Below are 26,334 nucleotides of genomic sequence, written 5' to 3'. Positions count from 1 at the left end.
AACAACAACATAGATAGACTTGGAGGGTTATTATGCTATTGAAATAAGTCAGACAGAGAAAGACAAATACTGTATGCTATCACTTATATGTGGAATTTAAAAAGTAAAACAAACAAATGAATATAGTAACAACAACAAAAACAGACTCACAGATATAAACTAGTGGCTACCAGTGGGGAGAGGTAGAGGGAGAAGGAAGGGACAAAATAGAGGTAGGAGATTAAGAGGCACAAACTACTATGTATAAAATAAGTAAGCTACAAGGGTATATTGTACAGCACAGGGAATATAGTCCAATTTTATAATAACTATAAATGGACTACAATCTTTAAAAACCGTAAATCACTATGTTGTACATCTGAAACTTACATAATACTATAAATCAACCATACCTCAATTAAAACTAAAAATAATAAAAAGATAGTCTAAATACAAGCTGAATAATACTAAATATACAATTAAGCATCTGCTTTTTTTACTTTATAGCTATGTAATTTCCCATGTAATTACAGACTTCGTATTACTAATAACCACAAATCCAACTCAACATATGTACCTAGAATCTAACCATTTCCCTATTGTTAAATTACATGGTACAAAATTCCAAACAAAAAGGTTGGGGGGGAAGATATACACTAAGAATCAAGCCTCCCTCCCATTCTTGTCCCTGACGCATCCAGTTCCAGCTCCCTAGGGACAGCCACTGTCATGAGGTTCTTATGTGTTCCTACAGAGATATTCTGGGTGTGATGTATGTATCTGTCTTCAAATTTTACACTATTATATATAACACTAACACAAACATCTAGAAGAAATATTTAGTAATATATGTTGTGACTCCAAGGATTTTTTAAAGATCTCTAACAGGGATATATATGTTATTTTTGTATACAGGCATACATGGAGATACTGCAGTTTGCTTTCAGACCCCCATTTATGACATCACAATAAATTGACTCACATGAGTATTTTGGTTTCCCAGTGCATATAAAAATTATGTTTACACTACACTGTAATCTATTAAGTGTGCAAAAGCATTATGTCTAAAAAACAAAGTGAATACCTTAAATAAAAAATACTTTAAACACAACATTGTAAATCAACTATATTTCAATAAAAATTAAAAAAAAAAAACTTTATTGCTAAAAAATGCTAACAAGAACTTCCCCTGGTGGTCCAGTGGTTAAGAATCTGCCTTCCAACGCAACGCAGGGGATGAGGGTTCAATCCCTGGTCGGGGAACTAAGATCCCACGTGCTGCAGGGCAACTAAGTCTGCACGCTGCAACTACTGAGCCCACATGCTCTGGAGCCCATGCATCACAACTAGAGAGAAGCCTGCGCGCTGCAGCAAAAGATTCTGTGTGCTGCAACTAAGACCCAATGCAGCCAAAAATAAATAAATAATAAATAAATAAATATTTTTTAAAAATGCTAACCATCATCTGACAACACAGGGTTGCCAAAAAACATCAACTTGTAGAAAACGCAATATCTGTGAAGCACAGTAAAATGAAGTATGCCTGTACAAAGAAATATGAATGTGATTTAAGTTGTTTTGTATTATGGGCAATGGCCTGACATACAGTCTCATGGTGAGTGACATGCACTTTCAAGGTAAGACTCAGAGGCAAGGGATGCAGTCTGTTAACTTGTAAAAGAACTATACTAAATCATTCACCTTTTGACTCGATATCTGAACATAGGCCCATCAGCTAAATTATTTACAGCATAACATAGATATTATTGTAACACACCCTGCTGATAAAAAAGTTAAAGGCACATCAATTCACAAAATAGCTGGTTTTTCAATTAAAAAAAAAATCAATGTTCATAAAATATTCCAAACATAACTCTGAAGATGTTAATTGCAGTTTTCATATGCCTCCAGTCATCACTATTCTCTGCATTCTTGTTAATCTTTTTAAATACATTTTATAAAGTCTTTATTGAATTTGTTACAATATTGCTTCTGTTTTATGTTTTGGTATTTTGGCCACAAGGCATGTGGGATCTTAGCTCCCCGATCAGGGATCAAACCTGCACCCCTGCATTGGAAGGTGAAGTCTTAACCACTGGAACACCAGGGAAATCCCTCTTTTTTCTAAAAAAAAATATTTATTTATTTAGGCGACGCAGGATCTTCATTGCCGAGTACGTGATCTTTAGTTGTGGCATGCAGGATCTAGTTCCCTGACCAGGGATCAAACCAGGACGCCCTCCACTGGGAGAGTGGAGTCTTAACTGCTGGACCACCAGGGAAGTCCCTGCATTCTTTATATAAAAGTATCTAGTGAGAAACTGAAGAAATTAAATTAATTAAACCTGGAGAAACTATGAAAAAAAACTTGAATGATTTAGATTTACCAAAGAATAATTATAAGGAAAAAAAATTTATCCAATATATGCCCAAGGTCAGACATTAGGTAAGTTTAAATACTGATGTTAAGTCATAAGATAAGAACATTCAAATTTCCAGCAGATTTATTTCCCATAAAGTTTAACATCGGGCGTAAATATGTTGGAAAAGAAACAAAGTACTGTTGGTTAAGTCTCTGAACACAAGTTCCAATCCTGGTGTTATTTCCTACTAGTAACACCAAATAGCTCCTGGAGAAGGAGGCAGAAAAGGAGGCAAGCAAGACAACCAACTTAAAGAACTACTGAATAAAACCTCTCAGATTTATCAAAGATCGTGATTAACTTGATTGAGGATCTCTGGAAAGAATGGGAATATATAACAAACCATTATTATTTTTCATTAAGAGTAACAAAAAGATCAAGGGATTTTTCTCTAATAATATCTTCCAGGCAAAACAGGATGCCCAAATTTCTTTGAATAAAAAGAACCAGGCTCTGGAGGCACTTCCCTCAGGTGAATGGGGAAAGGCAAATAACACATTCACATGCTTGTTGGCAAATTCACTGTGTGAAGATAATTCAGTCCCAGCTATTTTGACAAGGAGAGTAGCCCCCTACACATCTCCTGGAAAAAGACTGGACCCGTAAATGAAACATTGTTACAAAAAGAATAAAACACCAAGAAATAAACGACATGTCCTGAGAGTAACTAAAATTCTTATTTTGCTTTATTGAATTTTATGTCAGATATTTAAATTTAAATATATAAAAAATGTTAGATTTCCTAGGAAAATCTTGAGCGCATCATTAAGAGTCACAATTAAATGGCAAAAACTGGAAGGTGATATGCAAGCAGTTTTACAGTTGTGGGTTTGTAGACAGTTTTTACCTCCAAGTTTTCTTCAATAGTGTCACAACTTTGAAGATAAAAAATTACAGAAAATAAAAAGAACTTAACTCTTATAGCATATATAACGCTCACAGAAAATATGGAATTTTGTAAATGGCTAGGAAATCAGCTCATTTGTCTTTGTTTAGGATACTTTTTGGAATTCTAGCACAAAGTAGCACTTATTTCCCCATCATTAAATATAAAGTTATCTGACTGAAACAATTTCCTGAGCTGCTGAGATCTTCTGAATAACTAGAAATTTCCCCTCACCTTACACATGCCATAGTCAGTGAGTTTAATGTGTCCTTCAGAGTCCAGCAACACGTTGTCCAATTTCAAATCTCTATAAATTATCCCCCGTTCATGAAGATAATTTAATGCTAGACTGATTTCTGCGGAGTAAAATCTAAAATAAAATGAAAAATTACTCATTTGATTCAAAATTTTAAATTGTGGTAAGTGCCTACAGAAAGGTATTTAAATCCTACTCTCATCTGCAAACCAGAACATCAAAATCATGTCAAAAGATTTTTTTCTCTCAATGTTTTTAGGAACAGTACCAAAACACAAATTGAAGTGCCACTTGAAGATAGCTGAGCCCTAAACTCAATTATAAAGTTCCAATCTAAATTAAACCCATACTTTTCATAAGGTTTAATTTGAAAGTCTCAAGCAGGGATTCTTAATCTGGGCCCTTGGATGGACTTCAGAAAGTCCACACTCCTACAACTGGACGCAAGCAGAATTTGGTGGTAAGCAGAATTTTTGACCTGAATAATGAAAATGAAACACCCTAGCTGGTTTCTGGCTGCTTTGGTGAATGTTATCATGATCATGTCTGGAGGTACATAATACACACCTTCCAGCTACTTAATTCTAAGAATAGGGAACTTGAGCTCTTATCCTATACTCTGGTTCCTAGAAAAGCAAAGATGATATAAAACCAGAACGGGCACTTTAATACAATAAAAACAAGACTATTTTCCCCAAGTCCAGCTGAACAAACAAGGAACAAATACCGGCTATATTCACAATTCAAAATATCATCTGTGGCTTTTGCCATGAAGGGTGACCATTTGCTAAAGCCTACATAAATAATGAACATACAGTAAATTAAACAACAACAACAACAACAGCAGTTTGGCCCCGAGACAGATTAATACACTTTATACCTTCTTATAAAATTGAAAGCTATTATCTCTTTTTGACAAGAAATATCAATGAATAGCGAGATTTCCACTAAATAAGTTATTTTTTAAAATGAATTTCTAACCTTTGTTACATACATATACAAACTCACATGCTTCATTTTGGCATTACTCTTGTGAAGTGCAAAAGGGTAGAATTACTGCTAATTATGAGTAAAAAACAAAATAAAACATGGCACTCATGGATTAAACTTCTTATCCTCCCCCACCTAAGTCCTCCAACAATTTACAATCCTGTATAAGAATATCAGATTAAGGGCACTAAACAAATAAATGATATTTAATACTCTTTTCTCTTATTAATCAACATGTATGGGATCAGAGGGGGGAAGCCAAAGCCAGAACAATTCAGAAATTATAATTATGGAAGAACAGTCGATTACATAATAGGTTAAGAGGAATTGTTTTATTACTCTCAAGTATATATGAATAATAATCTTCTAATGAAAAACTGTCAGCGATTACTGCAAAGTTGATAAGATTAATAAGTGTTTATAAATTCATTAATTATCTTAGTGGCTGATACTGAATAGAGAAAATATTTGAAAATAATTGGGTTTCGTAGACTAAAGGTTTCCGCTTTAACATTGTTTATACTTCTCAATTGCTTATAATTATATTATTATATATGTAATATGTATCACATTATGATATAATTTAACTGTTAGCTTAGCCTTTACATGACTTATAAAGAATTAGCTCGTATCAAAATAAATGATTTATCTACTGTTTTCAACCACTGGCATATAAAAAGTCCCATAGCTCCTCCCACCAAACTTCAACACAAGCAAACAATAAACAAAAAACTTACCTGGCATGTTCTTCAGGAAGTTTTCTTTGTCGCTGCATATGAAACATTAGATCTCCTCCATTAACATACTCTATGACAAAGAACAATCTAAAAAACAGGAGAGAACACATGAAACCAAGATCCAAAATAAGGTGGTGTAACTTTGCATTTTAAAACTATAGAGACCAGTCACAGCATAGAGAGCATTCTACATGATTCACCCTTAACAAAAATTCCAGGAATTTGGTGGAAACGAAGGGTGATTGGAGTAGAAAGCTGTTTAATCACAGAAGATACAAGAAAGTAAATCAGAAAGATAATTTGTAACCTGCTACTTCTATTCTAAAGTATTGGGTTGGCCAAAAAGTTCATTTGGGTTTTTCTATAAGATCTTAACGAAAAACCCAAATGAACTTTGTGGCCAAGCCAATAGTACCATTTGCAATCTAGAGCTCTCACTCCCACCCCAGTTTTAGAATGTGCAATGTGTAAGTCATTTTCAACTGTCACTTAAGGCAAAAGAAGTTAGAATCTATCCCCCTAATTAAACTCTAGGAACATTTTAGTCCTAAAACTAGAATCTTGGTGATATTTAAAAGGTTGGATTTCTACTGCCATAATTAGGACCTGCCTATTTTTTTTTTTTTTTTTTTTTGCCTAAAGCAGGTAATTTCCTAATGCTGATCCAATGTCAAATTGATATCACTGGTTGGAGTATGAGTAGCAGGAAATTACAAGCATAGTACTGCTGTGTCTGTCTCCATGTGACTTCCACTTCAGGAATTACTGTAGAAAGGGGTTCTTATTGTGTAATATACCAAAATGCGTAAAACCCAGGTATCATTCCATTATCTTTCAATCTTACCTGCTTTCTGTCTGGAAGCAAGAATGCAGCCCAACAAGAAAAGGGTGATTAGATGCCTGCTCAAAAACATGCTTCTCTGTCTGTACCCAGTCAATATCCTATTTTAAAATACAAAAGAAATCTATGTCAAACTGAAATGATATCATCAAAACTATGACAAATTTGTTCTTAGTAATTCTATTACCATAAATGCAATTATTAACAAACTAGGCTAAATATCAAAAGCATTGATAATCATGAAATAGTAATTTATATACAAAGAGAAAATACTACCAGTAAATCTTTCGATATTATGCAACACTCTAGAAAACTTTGCAAGCTCAAGTACTTGCCCTTGATAATAATATGGTTTGATTTTTATTTTTAAAAAATCTAATAATCCTCAGATAACTTTATTTATTTATTTATCTGGCTGTGTTAGGTCTTCATTGCTGCACGCAGCCTTTCTCGAATTGTGGTGAGCAGGGGCTACTTTTTGTTGTGGTGCATGGGCTTCTCATTGTTGTGGCTTCTCTTGTTGCAGAGCACGGGCTCTAGGCGTGCAGGCTTCAGGAGTTGTGGCGTGTGGGCTCAGGAGTTGTGGCTCAGTAATAGTCCATTGTATATATGTACCACATCTTCCTTATCCATTCATTTGCTGATGGACATTTAGGCTGTTTCCATGTCTTGGCTATTGTAAATAGTGCTGCTATGAACATAGGGGTGCATGCATCTTTATGAATTACAGTTTTGTCCGGATATATGGCCAGGAGTGCGATTGCTGGGTCATGTGGTAATTCTATTTTTAGTTTTTTAAGGACCCTCTATACTGTTCTCCATAGTGGCTGTATCAATTTACATTCCCACCAACAGTGCAAGAGGGCTCCCTTTTCTCCACATCCTCTCCAGCATTTGTTGTTTGTAGATTTTCTGATGATGCCCATTCTAACTGGGGTGAGGTCATACTTTATTGTAGTTTTGATTTGCATTTCTCTAATAATTAGTGATGTTGAGCAGCTTTTCATGTGCCTCTTGGCCATCTGTATGTCTTCTTTGGAGAAATGTCTATTTAGGTCTTCTGCCCATTTTTGGATTGAGTTGCTTGTTTTTTTAATATTGAGCTGCATGAGCTGTATATATATTTTGGAGATTAATCCTTTGTCCATTGATTCATTTGCAAATATTTTTCTCCCATTCTGAGGGAGAAAATATAGTTTCCTTTGCTGTGCAAAAGCTTTTCAGTTTCATTAGGTCCCATTTGTTTATTTTTGTTTTTATTTCCATTACTCTAGGAGGTGGGTCAAAAAAGATCTTGCTGTGATTTATGTCAAAGAGTGTTCTTCCTATGTTTTCCTCTCTGAAACAACCATTATTAACACTTAACTTCTACAAACTTACTATTAGTTATATTAAAAATAAATGTGATAAATACTCAAAACTAATTATTTTATTACATGTAACCGTTATCTATGCTCTTGAGGTTATTTACAACTGTTACATCTGTACGTAGTTGTGGCTCACAGGCTCTAGAGTGCAGGCTCAGTAGTTGTGGTGCATGGGCTTAGTTGCTCCACAGGATATGGGATCCTCTCAGACCAGGGATCGAACCCATGTCCCCTGCACTGGCAGGCGGATTCTTAACCACTGCGCCACCAGGGAAGCCCCCATCAGATAACTTTAAATATACCTTAAATAATCTGTTTGAAGCATGTATTTAGAAAAGTAGGCTGAAATAATAAGGCATAAACATTGAGTTTTTTTTCTGAAATAGTACACTTAAGCCAACTTAACAGTTTAGAGGTAATAAAACATCATAGTGCTTACCTCATCATCATTGACAAGCTCCTTTTTCACAACTTTCATTGCATAAATACGATCTGTTTTTTTTAATCGCACCAATAGTACTTTGGCATAACTTCCTCTTCCTATTACCCGGAGCAAATCAAAATCCTGAAGACCTAAACTGGATGAAGCTTTGCCACTTTCCCTGGTGTTCATTGCCTGTTGAGAACATTTATACCAAACAGTTATACCTGAAGTATTTTGCATAACACAATATACTTCTAACACCTAGTTATACCTATAAGATTTTTAAATATTTTCTGATTTAAGTTCTTAATTAGTTCTTACATCATTCCAAATGATATAATCTAACTACTCAAGAGGTAGGATGAATTCATGAGTTGAGGTCAGAGGGGTGGTGTTAGGAAAGGAGAAGGAGTTGAAATCTGAGAAACATTGAAGGATGTCTTGGAGTCTGATAACTTTTGGGTACGGAGGCAGTGGAGACACATGAATAAAAAAATGACACTAACTTCGGTGACTGGGACTCTGGAGGTGCCACTGCTAGAAAAATGAAGTGTGAGCACATGGTAAGACTGACAGAGTTGATGAGATAATGAGCTCGATTTTTCATACTGAAATTAGAAGTTACAATGGGACATCAAGATGAAAGAGTCTGCCAGAAGCTTAATGTATGAAATCTGAGTTAAGCTACAGGCAGAAAACAAGCATGAGGCAGTTCAGCTAATGTAAAACATCCTTTTCTATACAATACCAAGACTCCTGTGGAATGACAAAGTCAGCCCTGTAATTCATTCACAAGTAGAAACTTAGGCTTCTGGAAATTTATAAAGAAGACTAAAGATAATCTTTTATTAGATGCCTGCAAAATTCCCAGCATACAACCAACAGATATACTCATGAGAATTAAGTATGAATTTTCTGAAGTGAAGAGTATCAGCAAAAGCAAGGAGCAAATTTTCAGAAAGATAAACTAGTAAGCACAAAACAAGAAAGAAAAAAGTATTATGAAAATTGAAGGAGCGTGATTATCCAAAACAAAATTTAGAAATAATAATTTGACTTGGTAATAAGAATAAATAAAAAGGAGTGAAAGAAACCAGATTAGGGCAGATTAAGAAAGCAGAAAATGGTAAAAAGATAAAGCAATGTACAGACTTTAAATATGGTTAGCTGGAAGCTATAAAAGAGAATCAAATGGAATGAAAGCACAGTTCCTTCACATAAACAATAATCAGGCTGAATGAAATGACGGAAGCGAGAAAACAGTGGAATGTCACCTTTTAAATGGCTTACCCCCTCCCCCCTTGCTTATCTACAATCCTACAGCCTGTAAAAATAGCCTTCAAAATGAAAATGAAATAAATACATTTTCAGACAAACAAAAACTAAGGAAATCCGTCACTAGTTGGTTCTCACTCAAGGAAATATTGAGTTCTTCAAGAAGAAGAAAGATGATCTCATATGGAAGGCAGACACACAGGAACAAAAGCAGAACAAAAAGAATAAAATGTGGATAAACCTAAATAAGGATTGACTGTTTAAAAACACTAACACACACATACAGAATTTTAAAATATGACAAAAATAGCAATAAAGACAGGAAGGGAGCATGAGTGAATTTAAAGTGTTCTAAGGTCCTTGCATATCTTGGAAAATGGTAAAAAGTATTATTAATAATTTGTATTTAATTTAAATAAGTTAAGGGTATAAGATGCAATCTCTAGAACAACCAGTAATAAAAAAGCAAAAGAATGCGAAACAAGCTAAAAGAGGTGAGGAAAAAAAAATAATAATTAACCCAAAAGAAGGCTAGAAAAGTAACATAAACAGATGATACAGAAAACATAGTAAATTGGTAGATTTAAATACAAATAAGTTGTTAGTTTAAATATACTTACATTAAATGTAACAATACATAAATACTAAAACACACTAAATACTACAGCTAAGGACTATCAAACCAGAGGGGGAAGTCCAATTCTATGATGTTAATAAGATATATATGTGTACAGAAATGTTCAAAGTAAAAGGGTAAGAAACTATATACCATGTAATCACTAACCAAAAGAGAGCTGTAGCTAAATTAACATGAGACAAAGTAGCTGTAGCCAACTGTGGTAGGCTGACTTCTACGAGGACCCCAGTGATCCCCACCTCCTAGTATTCATGCCCTTGTGTAATCCCCTCGAGTATAGGCTGGACCTAATGACTAGCTTCTGATGAAAAAAATAATGGCAAAAATGAAGGGATGGCACTTCTGAGACTAGGTTACAAAAGACCATGAGGTCTGTTTTGCTGGCATTCAATCTCTGGATCTTATTGCTTGCTTGCTCTGATGAAGCAAACTACCTTGCTGTGAGCTGCCCTATGGAGAGGCCACATGTCAAGGAAGCGAATCCTGCCAACAATGAGGTGAGTAAGTATGGAAGCAGTTTCTTCCTCAGTTGAGCCTTGAGACGACAGCAGTCTTTGCCAGTACACTGACTGCAGCCTCTAAGGGACTCTGAGACAAGAACCTGGATTCCTGACCCACAGAAATTATGACATAATAAATTTTGTTGTTTTAAGCCACTATATTTTAAGGTAATTTGTTACACAGCAATTACTTAACGTAAGGACTTTAGGCAAGGAAGCATTACTACAAATAGAGAGGGGTATTTCTTTACGAAAAAGCATTAATCCAATATAAGATACTATGATTCTAAATCTACATGTATTCAATAACATAGCCTCAAAATATGTAAAGCAAAAACTAACAAAACTAAAAGGGACAGGTAAATTCTAAATGAAAACTGTCTGTAGGGAAAGAACATGCAGTCAGTGAGGTAACAGAAGACTGAATAACAGTTACTACTCTTGACTTAATTGATCTGTATAGAATACTTCACCCAACAACTACAGATATATTATATTCAAAAATACATATGGAACATTCACCAATGCCTGTGTGCTTGGTCTTCAATCAAGTTTCAAAAAAGTTCAAAAGACTGAAATCACACAGAATAGAATACATTCTCTGACGTGCAGCAGAATTAAGCTACTCAATACAATAATAAAAAAATTCCCACGTATTTGAAAATTAATTAGTATATCAATACTTTTAAATAATACATGGATCAAAGAAGAAATCATAATACAGATTAAGATACATTTAAAAGTGAATGACACAGATGGCCAGTAGGCAAATGAAAAGATGCTCAACATCACTAATTATTAGAGAGATGCAAATCAAAACCACAATGAAATACCACCTCACACCAGTCAGAATGCCCATCACTAAAAAGTCTACAAACAACAAATGCTGGAGAGGGTGTGGAGAAAAGGGAACCGTCCTACACTGTTGGTGGGAATGTAGGTTGGTACAGCCACTATGGAAAACAGTATGTAGGTTCCTTAAAAAGTAAAAATAGAACTACCATATGATCCAGCAATCCCACTACTGGGCATATACCCTGAGAGAACCATAATTCCAAGAGTCATGTACCACAACGTTCATTGCAGCACTATTTACAATAACCAGGACATGGAAGCCACCTAAGTGTCCATCAACAGATGAATGAATAAAGAAGGTGTGGTACATATATACCATGGAATACTACCAGCCATAAAAAAAAAGAGAATGAAATAATGCCATTTGCAGCAACATGGATACAACTAGAGATTATCATACTAAGTGAAGTAAGTCAGAAAGAGAAAGACAAATTCCATATGATATCACTTATATGTGGAATCTAAAATAAGGCATAAATGAACCTATCTACAAAACAGAAACAGACTCATAGACATAGAGAACAGATTTGTGGTTGCCAGGGGCAGGAGGGGGGGTGGGGGAGGGATGGACTAGGAATTTGGGATTAGCAGATGCAAAGTATTACATTTAGAATGGATAAACAACAAGGTCCTAATGTATAGCACAGGGAACTATATTCAGTATCCTGTGATAAACCATAACGGAAAAGAATACTAAAAAAAGAATGTATTAAAAAAAAGTGAATGACAAAAAAGCATAAGGAAATGAGAAGAGAAATCAATGCAATAGAATAGGATATAAGCGTTCAACAAAGAGCCAAAAGTTAGTTCTTTGAAAAGACTAATAAATTGACAACCGCTTGACAAAACTGATGAAGAAAAAGGGAATGCACAGTAACTTTTTATCAGGAGTAAAAAAGGATATCATTTCATATTCTCAGCAATTAACAACTTTGTGTCAATAAATCTGAAAATTTAGGTTAGACAAATTCCAAGGAATAGCACAAGAGGAAACAGAGAAGCTAAATTGCCCTAGATCTATTCAGAAATAGAACCTAGAATCAAATCCTTCCCACGAAACAAATAAACAAAAAAAACAAACCAAGAAAACCCTCCAGGCCCAGAGTGCTTTTCTGGTGAATTCTTCCAAAAATGTAAGAAAGAAATAATGTCAATCTTATAAGAATTCTCCTTGGGAATAGGAAAAATTCCAAAATCATTTTATGAGCCCAGTATTATTTTGATACCAAAACTTCACAATCCAATACAAAAAGGGAAAATTACAGGTCAATGATTCTTGTTAATAATTTTTTCAAAAACCTAAAATAAATGTTGGCGAATCAGATCTACCAACATACAAAGAGAATTATACATCATGACACAGGGAGTTTATTCCAGAAATGAAAAACAGGCTTAACATTAGAAATTTACTGAAACTGGGCTTCCCTGGTGGTGCAGTGGTTAAGAATCCACCTGCCAACGCAGGAGATATGGGTTCGAGCCCTGGTCGGGGAAGATCCCACATGCCGTGGAGCAACTAAGTCCATGCACCACAACTACTGAAGCCTGCGCACCTAGAGCCCATGCTCCGCAATAAGAGAAGTCACTGCAATGAGAAGCCCACGCACAGCAACGAAGAGTAGCCCCCACCTGCCTCAACCAGAGAAAGCCCGTGTGCAGCAACAAAGACCCAACACAGCCAAAATAAATAAATAAATTTAAATTTAAAAAAAGAAAGAAATTTACTGAAATTTACACATGATCAACCCCACAAATGCCATAAAATATTGTTGATAAAATTCAACATCTTTTCAAGATGAAAACAAAAATCTTAGCCAACTAGGAATAGAGACAAACTCCCTCATTCTGATAAGGGTATCTATAGAATAAAAACCTAGAGCAAACATCAAACTTAATGATAAGATATTGGAAGATTTCCGTCTGAGATGTGGAACAAGACAATAATATCTGATTGTCATTTCTTTTCAACATCATTTTGGCCATTTATAGAGTCCTTGCTAACTCAATAAGGTAAGAAAACTGAAAAAAATTTATAAGATTGGAAAAGGAAGAAATGAAACTGTTATTCATAAGATGATCATATATGTAGAAAATCTAAGAGTATCTTTAGATAGCTATTAGAATTAATAAGTGAATTTAGCAAGGTCTCAGGATACAAGGCAATTTAGGAAAAAACCTTATTTCCATATAACAATATTAAATAGATAATTAAAGTTTAAAAGAATACCATTTACCTCCAATATCTCTAGTGCAAGAACTTTGAAAACTATAAAACACTGACAGAAATGAAAAAAGACCTAAGTCAATGGAAGAACATGTCATATTCATGGATGAGGACTTAATATTGTAGATATCACTTTTCCTGAAATTGATCAACAGGTTTGGTTTATTTCCTTGATTCTATGGAAACTAGTGAGCTAATTCTAAAATTTACATGGAAATTCAAAAAGCTAGTAAGAGTAGCCAAGAACAAATTCCCAGAACAAAGTAGAACTTTACTAGATATAAAAGACTTATTATAAACCTATAATAATAATGACAGTATATCAGCATAAGAATAAATAAATGATGGAAAATAAAAAGGAATCCAGAAATAGACCATGTAATAATGGGCATATAATTGATGAAAAGATACCTCTGCAGAATAATGGAGGAAAGTATAGTCTTTTCAATGTCTTCAATAATCTTGGAAAAGACAGAGATTTCTTAAACAGGCCCCAAAATCTCTCTCCAAAAAAGAACAGACAGATGTAGACAGCCTTCAGAATGGGAGAAAATACTTGCAAAGGAAGCAACTGACAAAGGATTAATCTCCAAAATATACAAGCAGTTCATGTAGCTCAATATCAAAAAAACAAACAACCCAATCCAAAAATGGGCAGAAGACCTAAATAGACATTTCTCCAAAGAAGATATACAGACTGCCAACAAACACATAAAAGAATGCTCAACTTCATTAATCATTAGAGAAATGCAAATCAAAACTACAATGAGGTATCACCTCACACCAGTCAGAATGGCCATCATCAAAAAACCTGCAAACAATAAATGTTGGAGAGGGCATGGAGAAAAGGGAACCTTCTTGCACTGCTGGTGGGAATGTAAACTGATACAGCTACTATGGAGAACAGTATGGAGGTTCCTTAAAAAACTAAAAATAGAATTACCATATGACCCAGCAATCCCACTACTGGGCATATACCCTGAGAAAACCATAATTTAAAAAGAGTCATGGTGGGGGGGCTTCTCTGGTGGCGCAGTGGTTGAGAGTCCGCCTGCCAATTCAGGGGACACGGGTTCATGCCCCGGTCTGGGAAGATCCCACATGCTGTGGAGCGGCTAGGCCCGTGAGCCATGGCCGCTGAGCCTGCGCTCCGCAACAGTGAGAGGCCCGCGTACAGCAAAAAAAACCAAAAAAGAGTCATGTTCCACAATGTTCATTGCAGTACTCTTTATAATAGCCAGGACATGGAAGCAACCTAAGTGTCCATCAACAGATGAATGGATAAAGAAGATGTGGCACATATATACAATGCAATATTATTCAACCATAAAAAGAAATGAAATTGAGTTATTTGTAGTGAGTTGGATGGACCTAGAGTCTGTCATACAGAGTAAAGTAAGTCAGAAAGAGAAAAACAAATACCGTATGCTAACACATATATATGGAATCTAAAAAAAAATGGTTCTGATGAACCTAGGGGCAGGACAGGAATAAAGACGCAGATGTAGAGAATGGACTTGAGGACTCGGGGAGGGGGAAAGGTAAGCTGGGACGAAGTGAGAGAGTAGCATTGACATATAGACACTACCAAATGTAAAACAGATAGCTGATCAGCCCGGTGCTTTGTGACCACCTAGAGGGATGTGATAGGGAGGGTGGGCGGGAGATGCAAGAGGGAGGGGATATGGGGATATATGTATGCATATAGCTGAATCATTTTGTTACACAGCAGAAACTAACACAACATTGTAAAGCAATTATACTCCAATAAAGATGTTAAAAAGAAAAAAATCAAGAACATCTGTTCATCAATGATACCATTATCAGAGTGAAAATACAAGCTATTGAGTGGCAGAATCTATTTGCAATATATAGCTGATAAAAGCTTAGTGTTGAGAATATACCAAAAACTCATACAAATCGTTACAACAAAGGCAGACCACTCACTTTTTTTTAAAGAGATATAAACAGACATTTAACTGAAAATTATATCCAAATGGTCAATAAATACATGAAAAGGTACGCAGCAGGGAAATGCACATAAAAACTACAACATTCAACAGGTTGGCTAAAATTTAAAAGACACACTATACAACGTGTTGATAAGGATGTGGAGCAAATCAAACTCTCACACATTGCTGGTGAAAGTATAAATTGATACAAGTACTTTGGGAAACTGCTTGGCATTATTTACTAATGTACACAAGACTCAGGAATTCCACTCCTAGTTATGTACCTAACAGAAATGCTTAAATATGTGCACCAAACTACATTTACAAGAATTTCATAGCAGCATATCATAATAATCCCAATCCAGGGGGGAAGTCAACAGAATAGATGAATTGAAACAACAGTGAAAATAAATGATATACTGCTATATAAAACACGGCTGAACCTCACAAACACAATATTGAACAAAAGAAGCCAGACACAAAAGATACTGTGTGACTCCATTTATAAAAAGCTTGGGGAAAAGAGCAGAACTAATCTGTGGTGTTAAGACTGTGGTTACTTGAAGGGAGGAGGGAATGTCAGTGACTTGGAGAAGGTACAAGATGGGCCCCTGGGATGTGTAGTAGGTCCTATTTATTCATCTGTGTGGTCATTATGTAGTGTCCACTCTGTGAAAATTGACCCAGAGAGATACTCATGATTTGTTCACTTTGCTCTATATACTCATGATTATATACTCATGACTTGTGTACTTTGCTCTATATTATTCTTCAATTTTTAAATGTATTAAAAGTCTTGAAAATAAAACCAAATGAGTCTTTGGTAAACAACCAAACCAATAAATAATATTTAAGGCAATGAGAAATTCCCAAAAGAACCAAAAAGCTATAAAATAACATCAAGGATCAAACAAAAGGAAACTTTACTAACTCATCATGCTAGAAGAACAGAGAATTTGTTCCTTATTATTAAGAATTTCCTCCTTTGGATGACTCATTGTCAATCAATGAACAAAATATGAAAGATGTGGTTACACTTGCAGGACAGATTATGAATGTTAATAACCTTGGCAGCATAAAAGTAAATATGTAGCTAAAAGAGGAAAGCTGGAAGAAAGAGAAAGGATGGCTAAAGGAGAGTCAAGGTATTGACTAAATTGATGGAATAAGAAACTGAGATAGGAGATTAAATAGGTAACCGACAGATGTGCTTCAAAACAGTACAGGAGTGAGGCAAGCTGGTAGACAAAACATGTACAGACAATTGTTTTAACTGGGTAATGGACACAGGAGCTTGGAATAGTATTGTTTACTTTTATTGATGTTTGAAATTTTCTGTAATAAAAAGGTTACCCAGAGTAAAACATGATACAGCTATCAAACATTGGAAAGAGAAGAGAAAAGCGGGGGAGCCGGCGGGGCAGGGTAGTGTACTAGTTTAAACCTTTCATGGTTAGAAATATATAAAGTTGAAAAATTGAAAAAGAGAGGTATAAACATTGTGGACACAACTAGAAATGATTAAAAGGAGTTGCCTCTCAGAAGTCAAAGTGGGAGTGGAAGGTGTGAGGCATGATAAATCTTTTTTACTACAAGCTTTTCTCAAAAAATTGGTTATCGTTTTAACTAAACTGTTTTAAAAGCTGATAAAATGTTTAATAGTCAAAAAAGATGGGCAGTTAAGATGCTTAATCATTTATATTTTAAATAAACAATTAGCCCATAAAATGGAAGGATCTATATTTTAAACAATACTACCAAGTATTCTAAATGCCATTCTTAAATGCATTATAATTTTTAGATTATGCTATCTTAAAATGAATATGTTATCTCACCAGATTCTTTCTTCATTTAAATGATTTTAGCAATTTACTTATTGAATTAACTCAGAATAAAACTCTAGAATCACTAAAAATCATCCCTACAAAATTATGATCTAAAATTTAAGCAAGTCAATTTGTCATATTTTTAAACTGTCACATTAAAAAGCTGATGACATAATGTACCATAAGACTAATTAATTATCTTACCTCCTTTTCTTCACCAACTTGGTCCAAACTCTCATGACTTGAAGGATTATATGGAATTACTAAAAAAACAATCCCAAACATTAAAAAAAAAAGAGAAAAACATAGTATACATTAACTGAGTTACACTTAAAATTTTCTCTTGATTTGATTTTCCTTAGTTTTTATTTCTGCATAAGTGTTCATCATTTAAAATTGAGTATCTGTCCTACTAATAACAAATTATACATAAATACCAGTTAAATTCTAATCTTTAATGAGGGTAAAGAGAGGAGGAACCAATCAATAGCCAAGTACTGATTTTAACAAATACTTTTGCTATTTAGAAAAATATTTCTCTTTTTCACAAATTAATCAATTCCTTCCAAAAGGATGACTCTATAAACCCTACTTAGTTATATTAGTATGATTGAGGCATAGTGATAGAGGGTCTCTAGTGTGGACTCAGTTGGACTCCAGGCTTCTATTCCTTAAAGCTACCTGGGTGAAAAAAAAAAAAAAAAGAAAGCCTACATTTCATACAACCAGCTTCTTCCATGAACAAGATACTCCATTCTGTCCTTCCAGAAAAACTCCCTTGTTTTCTTTTTCTTGATTCATCCCAGATCAGGCTGCTCTGTCCCATTTAATTGCTCTCCAAATTTCCCAGAGACATATTTAAGGTTTTGTATCTACTAGACATTCGTTTTTTTTTTAGACATTTGAACTCACACGATCTTTTCTGAATTGTCTATACAGCATCTCTGTATATTTTACATAACTTCTTCATCTCATAATAGAGTTTTTAATAAAAACAGGTCACTTGAATATAGTCAATACGTTCCACAAAATCAGTATATGTTTTCATTATTGAAAAAAAGTAGGTTTGCTGAATATAAAGGGGTCTCAAAAGAAATTTATCTGAATAAAAGAAAATAGCCATTTGTTGTAGTTTACATAGTTGTCTTTTTAAAATGCCAAACATATGTTAACTACTGTGACTGATGTTAACACCACAAAATATGGTTACCTAGCTTTTATTTGGGAAGAATATAAATGTCTTTAAATTTAGGTATAAGATTCACATAAAGAAGTCTTTAAATGACACTTTGTTAGTGAGCAATGGTTTGTGCCAGTGTCATTCTTACCTGTCTGTGCATGGTCTGAGTGCATGGATGACTGGTCCATGGGCATCATTGGTTCCTACAAATCATTTCCAAAGATACAGTAACTTAGTGCATTCTTTTTAAATCCCAATACCTCTATAAATCCAGAAACAACATCATTTCAATGAGACACAGCATATTAAAATTTAAATTTGAAAGAATATAACTTAATAAGTGAGAATTACATTACTATATATAATTTATTTTAAATTTTATTATATGTGAAACCATACAACATTCCTATGAATTATGTAGTGTTATCACATTTTACAGATCACAGAAAAAACACAAAACTAATTTCAGACTATCAATTAGAAATCAAATTGAACTCCTATATACTCTGATTTATTTCTCCTCTATACCACCTATTCCTCCTTTGAGTTCCACATACTCACTTTAAGTCTTTGGCAAAAGGAGTCTTAGTATAGAGTTACTTAGCTGATGTCCAGAAATAGACTTCAAGATGTCTATAAACTTCTTGAAATTATATGTAAAATTTTATGGGTTTCCCATTTTTCTGAAGATTCTCAAAGGGGTCAGTGACCCAAAAATGGAAAAGAAATACCTCCAAGAAACTAACTGCCAATAACCTCAGGAACAATGCTAATTCAAACCAAAATCTTACTTATTCATTAATTTTGGACCAAAGTTTAATGAATACCCGCAAGAAAGAGTAAACCTGAGAAGCAGCATTAGTTATAAAGTTATACTTTTAAGGTTGCCTTAAAAATAAGCTCATGGGTTTTTCAATGTGTTTAGCACCATCCTAAAATATCAATATAATCACTAACGCAGTGTGTTAGTGTCTTTCCTTCTACATTTATGAACTCACACAAGTCATTCCATTGCCTAAGAATACTCAAGAATATCAACAGTAACCTGGATAAATTATGTTCACAATTTTTGGCCTTCTGCTGTTCCTTAAAATTGGCTTTTTACCTCCCTAACTATAAACCCATTTGTAAACTTACATGAACTGGCTAAATAATTCTACTACCAACAAGCCACCAGTAATAACCTACTTCCACAATGTCCAAAGAAGGGACTACAAATAAACATGGTATAATCATTCTAAAAGATAACTTAGAAAGACGAACCCAGATCTTTTTAAAAACACATATCCTTTAAACCACTAATTCTACTTCTGAATCCTTAAGGAAATAATAAGATTTATTTACCAGGAAGTTCATTATGATTTTCCTCATAGGAAAATTTAGAAAACAACTCAAATGTTTAATCATGGGGACCAGATTAAATAAATTATGGTATAGACACATAAAATACTTTGCTAAAAATGATGAAGATATAGATAGATATAGAAAGATGACCAAAATCTATTGTTCAGTGAGAAAAATGGGTTAGAAAATAGTACAAATGTGACCTCACTTTTGTTAAAAAGTATGTAAAAGAACGAGACATAACCAAACATTGTATGCCTTCTGATGGATAAACACACCACCTTCTATGAAATAGTCTCAAAACAATCCACAAAAAAATACCCAGAATCTAATCAAACCTCTACATTCAACTATAATATACAGAAAATAAAGAGGACAGGGGAACATTTTAAACATAACCATGGAGAAGCAAAGAGAAAAATTCTGAATCACTTTAAATGACAACACAGTTTCTTCTATAATTAAATTGTAAGGGAAAAAAGAGAGAGAGAGATGAAGAATCAGTAAATTTAAAAATATCTAAGACATATCAATCAACCGTAAATATGGTCAATCAATGGCAAATATGAACTTCATTTAAATCCTGACTCATCACAACGAAAATTATGAAAACAAAATTATAACATTTATGTGACAACTGAAATTTTGAACATTGCCTTGATGGATATTTGATATAAGGAACTTATTTTTTAGCTACTTTTAAAAAACAGTCCTTATCTTTTAGAGGTACATACTGAAATACATCTGGAATTTGTTTCAAAACAATATAGGATGAGGGCAGGTTAAATGCGTGGGGTATAGATGAAACGAGATTGGTCGTGAGGTGATAACTGTTGGAGCTGGATGACTGGTATTTGGAAGTTCATTATACTCTATAGAAAAATTTTAAATGTTTATGCATATAAATTTGCATACTTCTGGAAGAATATACACTAAATGACAATTACCTTTAGATGGTAGATTTCATGGGGGTTTTTGTTTAATTTTTCTTTATTCATTTTTATTCTCTAGTTTTTCTATAATGAACTTGTTTTAATTTCATATTTAAAATAGAAAGTGAAAAATAAAAATTTTAAATGCAAAAACTCACCAGTAATCTCATACTTTACAGAGCAAACATGAAGACTCTGACTCTTCTCACCTGATCTGTTTAGTATAGATGCTAGGATAATGGGAGCTATAAACTAAAGAGTTTAGCTTAAAGAAGAGAAAAATATCTTTTAAATGGTTCTCCTTACATTTTCCTAATTTAGACCAAATCATTTTGTAGCAGGTCAAACAAAGAAGTTAACCATATCCTACAAACAAATTTGTAATAACAATTCCAAAATTCACATGTTAACTGGACTCCTAAAGTATTCCTACCCACATTCTGTAACAACACTGTTGAGCTGTGATTCCTTAACACCCCCCTATTTTAGCCTTCTGTTCTAGCAGTGTTATCAAAAATGCTCTATAAAGAAAAATTAGACAACAGTGTCTTACCGGTGGCAAAGAATGCCTCCCACATTCAATTGTTACAAGTTTGTGGCACTTCTTATGAACCAGGAGTTTGCAGTTGATGCACTTATATCCCTGACGTCCAAGCCCCCATATTCGGTCAGTGCAGATGGCACAATGAGCACGCTGGAGAAAGTAATTCAACAGTATTTTATTAACAAAAAAAAGGTCATAATCATTTCCCAACAGTTTGCTCATAAAATAGTGAAAGTAAGTGGCTTTCTTCTCTAACTCAGTTCCCTTCATCATACATAACTTTTCCAAAGCTATGATGGTCATGGGAAAATAAACAGAAAGGAGAGCTTGTTTTAAAGAGACTGAAATTTGCAACCATGTTGTTTCCTAAGTCCACGAATTTTCAGTCTTCACCTAATTAAGTTCAGAGTAATGACAATAGGAAAAGTGAATTAAACTTGAAAAACACATAGCAGAAAAAGCTGTGCAAGGACTCCCAAGCAAACATAAACCTATCAGTCTGTTCAGAGGTCAAACCGAAGCCCTGCTCTCTTTTTTTTAAATTAATTTTTATTGGAGTATAGTTGCTTTACAATGTTGTGTTAGTTTCTACTGTACAGCAAAATGAATCAGCTATGCATATACATTCTTCCCCTCTTTTTTGGATTTCCTTCCCATTTAGGTCACCACTGCCCTCTTTTTTTTTTTTTTTTTTTTGCAGTACGCGGGCCTCTCACTGTTGTGGCTTCTCCCGTTGCGGAGCACAGGTTCCGGACGCGCAGGCTCAGCGGCCACGGGCCCAGCCGCTCCGCGACATGTGGGATCTTCGCGGACCGGGGCACGAACCCGCAGTCCCCTGCATCGGCAGGCAGACTCTCAACCACTGCGCCACCAGGTAAGCCCCACCACTGCTCTCTTAAAGAGCAACACCTAAGACTTCTCACTTCAAAGCTTTTAAAATATCAGTGCTACTGGGAACAGGAATTTGGGAACCTCGGGTGGTAGCTTCTATTACATTAAGAATTGAGAACACGGCACAAGTTCTAGAATGGAAATGGATAACTGTAGTTATCAACAGTAGTTAAAAACATGGACTTCTGGAGACAGACTGATCTCCAACCTTGGCTCTGCCACTTACTAGCCGTGTCATCTTGGGCAAGTTATCTAACGATCCTGCACCTCAGTTTCTTCATCTATAAAATGGAAATATATAGTACCTCTCTCACAAGGTTGTTGCAGGGATTAAATGAGTCACTATATGGCAAGCATTCAGAAAAGTGCCTGGTACATACTAAAAGCTAGATAAATGACTGCAATTCTCATTTTCTAAAACAGGGAAAACTAAAAAAAATTTACAACAGTAAATGGTTTGCAAAATAAACCTTGCTTATTTTCTGGCTGTCTTGAATTATATTTAAAAAAATCCAACTTTCTTACAGCTAGGGTAACCATATAACTAATCATCCAAGTTGGAACATTTTTATGAGTCAAAGGAGATGCTATTAAAAATTACCTCAAGATAACAGATGTACTACCCCTGGCAAACTGGGAATTTTAGGTCACCCTACTTACTCCTTTAGAAAGGAATAACAGTAGAGAGGAAAAACCCGGATTTCTCAAATTATCAATATTCAGCAAACTAAGGTTTACCCTGTTGAAACGCTTGGCTTGAAAAGTGTGGCCATTTGCACAATAAAGCTTTCTCCAGCGGCGTGCACCTCGGCGGTAGATGGATTCTGAAGAGAGATTAAAAGTTAAAAAAAAAAAGGAAGAAAAAAAAAGAGCAAGTGTGAATATAAAGTCATTTTATAATTGTCTGTGATTTTTTTCATGATATTCATTGCAGGAAAAAAAATATATTGATAAAAATCTGAAAGTGAAAAAATAAAAGTCATCAAGAGACTAGGCTTTTCTGTTTTTTAATTGTCCCCTAACTTTTAATTTTGAAAAAATGTTAAGCCCACAGAAAAGTTGAAAGAACAAACATCTCCATCCTTCACCTACATTTATCTATTACTATAATTTTGCCACATTTGCTTTCTTCTCTATTTACACATACACTTTTTTTTCTGAATCATTTAAAAATAAATTGCAGACATCATAACACTTCATCCTTAAATACCTAAGTATCCATTGCCTGAGATTAAGGACACTCCCCCTAATTCTATTTAACCACTATACCATTATTGTGTCTTAGAAAATTAACATTAACTAAATATCACCTAATATACACTTCATCTGCTAATTCCCTATTTGCTTGAAAAGTGTCTTTCATAGTTGTCTTTTTCTCTCCAGGATCCAATCAAGATTCAGGCACTGAATTTCATTACTATACCTTTTTTGTCTCTTTAATGTATGCTAAAACATTCACTCTATCTTATTTGTTGTTGTTTGCTTTTTATGATGTTGAAAGAGTCTAGGCAGATGTCTTATATCATGACCTACATTCTGGATTTGTCTGTTTCCTCATTAGACTCAAATCTATTATGGATTTGTAACACACTTCCCAGATAAAAAAAAAGGATTCCCAAATAAAAAGTATTAAATACCTTTGGCAAAAATAATACACAGGTGATGTATATTTCTTACTGCATCTCATCAAGAAATGTACAAATGTGAGATTGTTGACTCCCACTACGTGTTCAATCACTCTGTTAAAGGCAGTGATGGCTAGTTCTCTTCTTTGTAAAGGTACGTTTTTGTAAATAACATATAAGGGACATTTTGTAACCACAAGAATATTCTCTTCGCAACAACCTTTTATGCAATGGTTTTTATATTTTTTTATATCTTTAACTATTCTAAATACATTCCCTAAACAAAGATGTTCCATGAGATCAAATCAAGTCCACCGGCGTAATTTTGGGTAAGTCAATCACTATTAAATATATTGTCTATTAGTCATCCCACAGTAATAGTAATCACTGTGGAAATTCCATTAGGTTTCTAAACTCATTTTATTTTTTTGGCTGAATCGTGTGGCTTGCAGGATCTTAGTTCCTGACCAGGGATTGAACCCATGCACCCTGCAGTGGAAGCGTGGAGTCCTAACCACAGGACCACCAGCGAATTCCCTCAAAACTCATTTTAAAGCAAATGTAGCACTGCGTCTACTATTTAAAATTAAGATAGAAAGAAATGGGTGAAATACTCTGAATTAGAAATTCTGAGACAGCATAATATAGAACCTAAAATATATATGCTTTCATTTTTAATTATTTATTCTGTTAGGAGTAACCAAAGCAGAAAGTTTGTTAATATCTTAACCTAAAAGAACATCTTATTTCAGAAACTTTCATGAACTACAACTTGATATATCTTAAATTTAAACATGTTAATGTTGCCTAGGAATTAAAAGAGCCAAGGCATCACTTTAATGGTTATCAATTTTCCCCCATGCTCTAGTTTAGTAATATTAATTATACTGGAGGGGAGTGTGTAAAAATCCCCACCAGCAAATTTTAAAGTGGGAAAGTGAGCATGAAATACAGTGAAAAGGTAGGAAAAGACATTTTATCTGGCAAGTGTGCTACAGACCCATAATAGATTTGCAGATGGGACTCTGCAACCAAGATTTGCTATAATGGCAAGTCTTTCAAAACTCTGGCCTGGACAAAGGAGAGCTGCTTCTCCAACACCTCTGTGAAGGCAGCCCACACTGGCTGTAATCCATCTGCCACTGGAAACCCAATGAAATACTCCTAGCTGAATCCAAACCTAAATTTTTCACTATTGCTTCAGAGGCCTACCTACTCCTTATATTTCCCCATCTTCCTATAAAGTACATAGCCCTCATTCAACTCTATATACAAATACCCAGTTCTTTAATTTTTCCTTTTCACCAAGTTGCACGAAGAGTTACAGAATTAAAACTTTAGAGCTATTTCACTTAATACAAAGCAAAACATTTACTACTATTCCTTCTAAAGTCATGGATATGTACAGAAACCACAAATAAAAATGAGTTGCCTAATATCTACAATCTATAAATTATACCATACATTAAATTCAAATTTGGTATGTATATGTATATATCAAATATATATACATATACACATATGTATATATATATATATGAATATATACATATAAACATATTCAAATTCCATCAGACCAAATAGTTGCCTCTTTCAATTCATCTCATTAATGCTAACCACTAGCTTAGACATTCAAAAGAAAGTTTCATAACAATTCTTAAGGATGCACGCTAAAGTATTTAGAGGTAAAGTGTCATGTCAGCTTACTCTCAAAGGGTACACAAAAAAATAAATAAAAATAAAACAAGGGCTTCCCTGGTGGCGCAGTGGTTGAGAATCTGCCTGCTAATGCAGGGGACATGGGTTCGAGCCCTGGTCTGGGAGGATTCCACATGCCGTGGAGCAACTAGGCCCGTGAGCCACAACTACTGAGCCTGCGTATCTGGAGCCTGTGCTCCACAACAAGAGAGGCCACGATAGTGAGAGGCCCGTGCACTACGATGAAGAGTGGCCCCCACTTGCCACAACTAGAGAAAGCCCTCGCACAGAAATGAAGACCCAACACAGCAAAAATAAGTAAATAAATTACGAAACTCCTACCCCCAACATCTTCTTTAAAAAAAATTAAAATAAAACAAGTGTTTGTTATGTATATACATGTATGCATGTGTGTGCACAGATACAGAGATAAAGCAAACATAGAAAATGTTAATAATTGGTGAATCTTGGTAAAGATATATGAGTATCTTTGTTTTCAATGTTTCTATGTTTTTTCAACTTCTCCATAGGTTTGAAAATTTCCAAGATTAAAAAACAGGAAATGGGGACTTCCCTGGTGGCGCAGTGGTTAAGAATCCGTCTGCCAATGCAGAGGACATGGGTTTGATCCCTGGTCCGGGAAGATCCCACATGCCACGGAGCAACTAAGCCCGTGCACCACAACTACTGAGCCTGTGCTCTAGAGCCCATGAGCCACAACTACTGAGTCCACGTGCCACAACTACTGAAGCCCATGCGCCTAGAGCCCGTGCTCTGCAACAAGAGAAGCCACCGCAATGAGAAGCCCATGCACCGCAACGAAGAGTAGCCCCTGCTCGCTGCAACTAGAGAAAAGCCTGAGCGCAGCAACAAAGACCCAACACAGCCAAAAATAAATTAATTAATTAAAAAAAAAAACAGGAAAGGACTTAAAATCAACTTAATTTT

General features: G+C 34.8%; 1 protein-coding gene across 4 annotated transcripts in view; it reads right to left on the bottom strand.

Moving 5' to 3' along the window:
• Positions 1-26,334, bottom strand: part of PRKCI (protein kinase C iota) — a 78,762-nt gene that overhangs the window by 11,703 nt on the left and 40,725 nt on the right. For all 4 annotated transcript variants that reach the window (XM_024734067.1, XM_024734064.1, XM_024734065.1 and 1 more), the window contains 8 exons: positions 22,802-22,887; positions 21,182-21,322; positions 18,501-18,555; positions 17,377-17,435; positions 7,919-8,095; positions 6,116-6,213; positions 5,272-5,358; positions 3,523-3,658 (listed from right to left, as the gene is read on the bottom strand). In XM_024734067.1, coding sequence (XP_024589835.1) covers positions 3,523-3,658; positions 5,272-5,358; positions 6,116-6,213; positions 7,919-8,095; positions 17,377-17,435; positions 18,501-18,555; positions 21,182-21,322; positions 22,802-22,887 — 839 coding nt within the window. The remainder of the gene's footprint in view (positions 1-3,522; positions 3,659-5,271; positions 5,359-6,115; positions 6,214-7,918; positions 8,096-17,376; positions 17,436-18,500; positions 18,556-21,181; positions 21,323-22,801; positions 22,888-26,334) is intronic.

This window comes from Neophocaena asiaeorientalis, unplaced genomic scaffold, assembly GCF_003031525.2.
Source record: "Neophocaena asiaeorientalis asiaeorientalis breed wild unplaced genomic scaffold, Neophocaena_asiaeorientalis_V1.1 scaffold280, whole genome shotgun sequence".
NCBI classification, from domain to species: Eukaryota; Metazoa; Chordata; class Mammalia; order Artiodactyla; family Phocoenidae; genus Neophocaena; species Neophocaena asiaeorientalis.
This window is presented reverse-complemented; position numbering and strand designations above follow the sequence as displayed.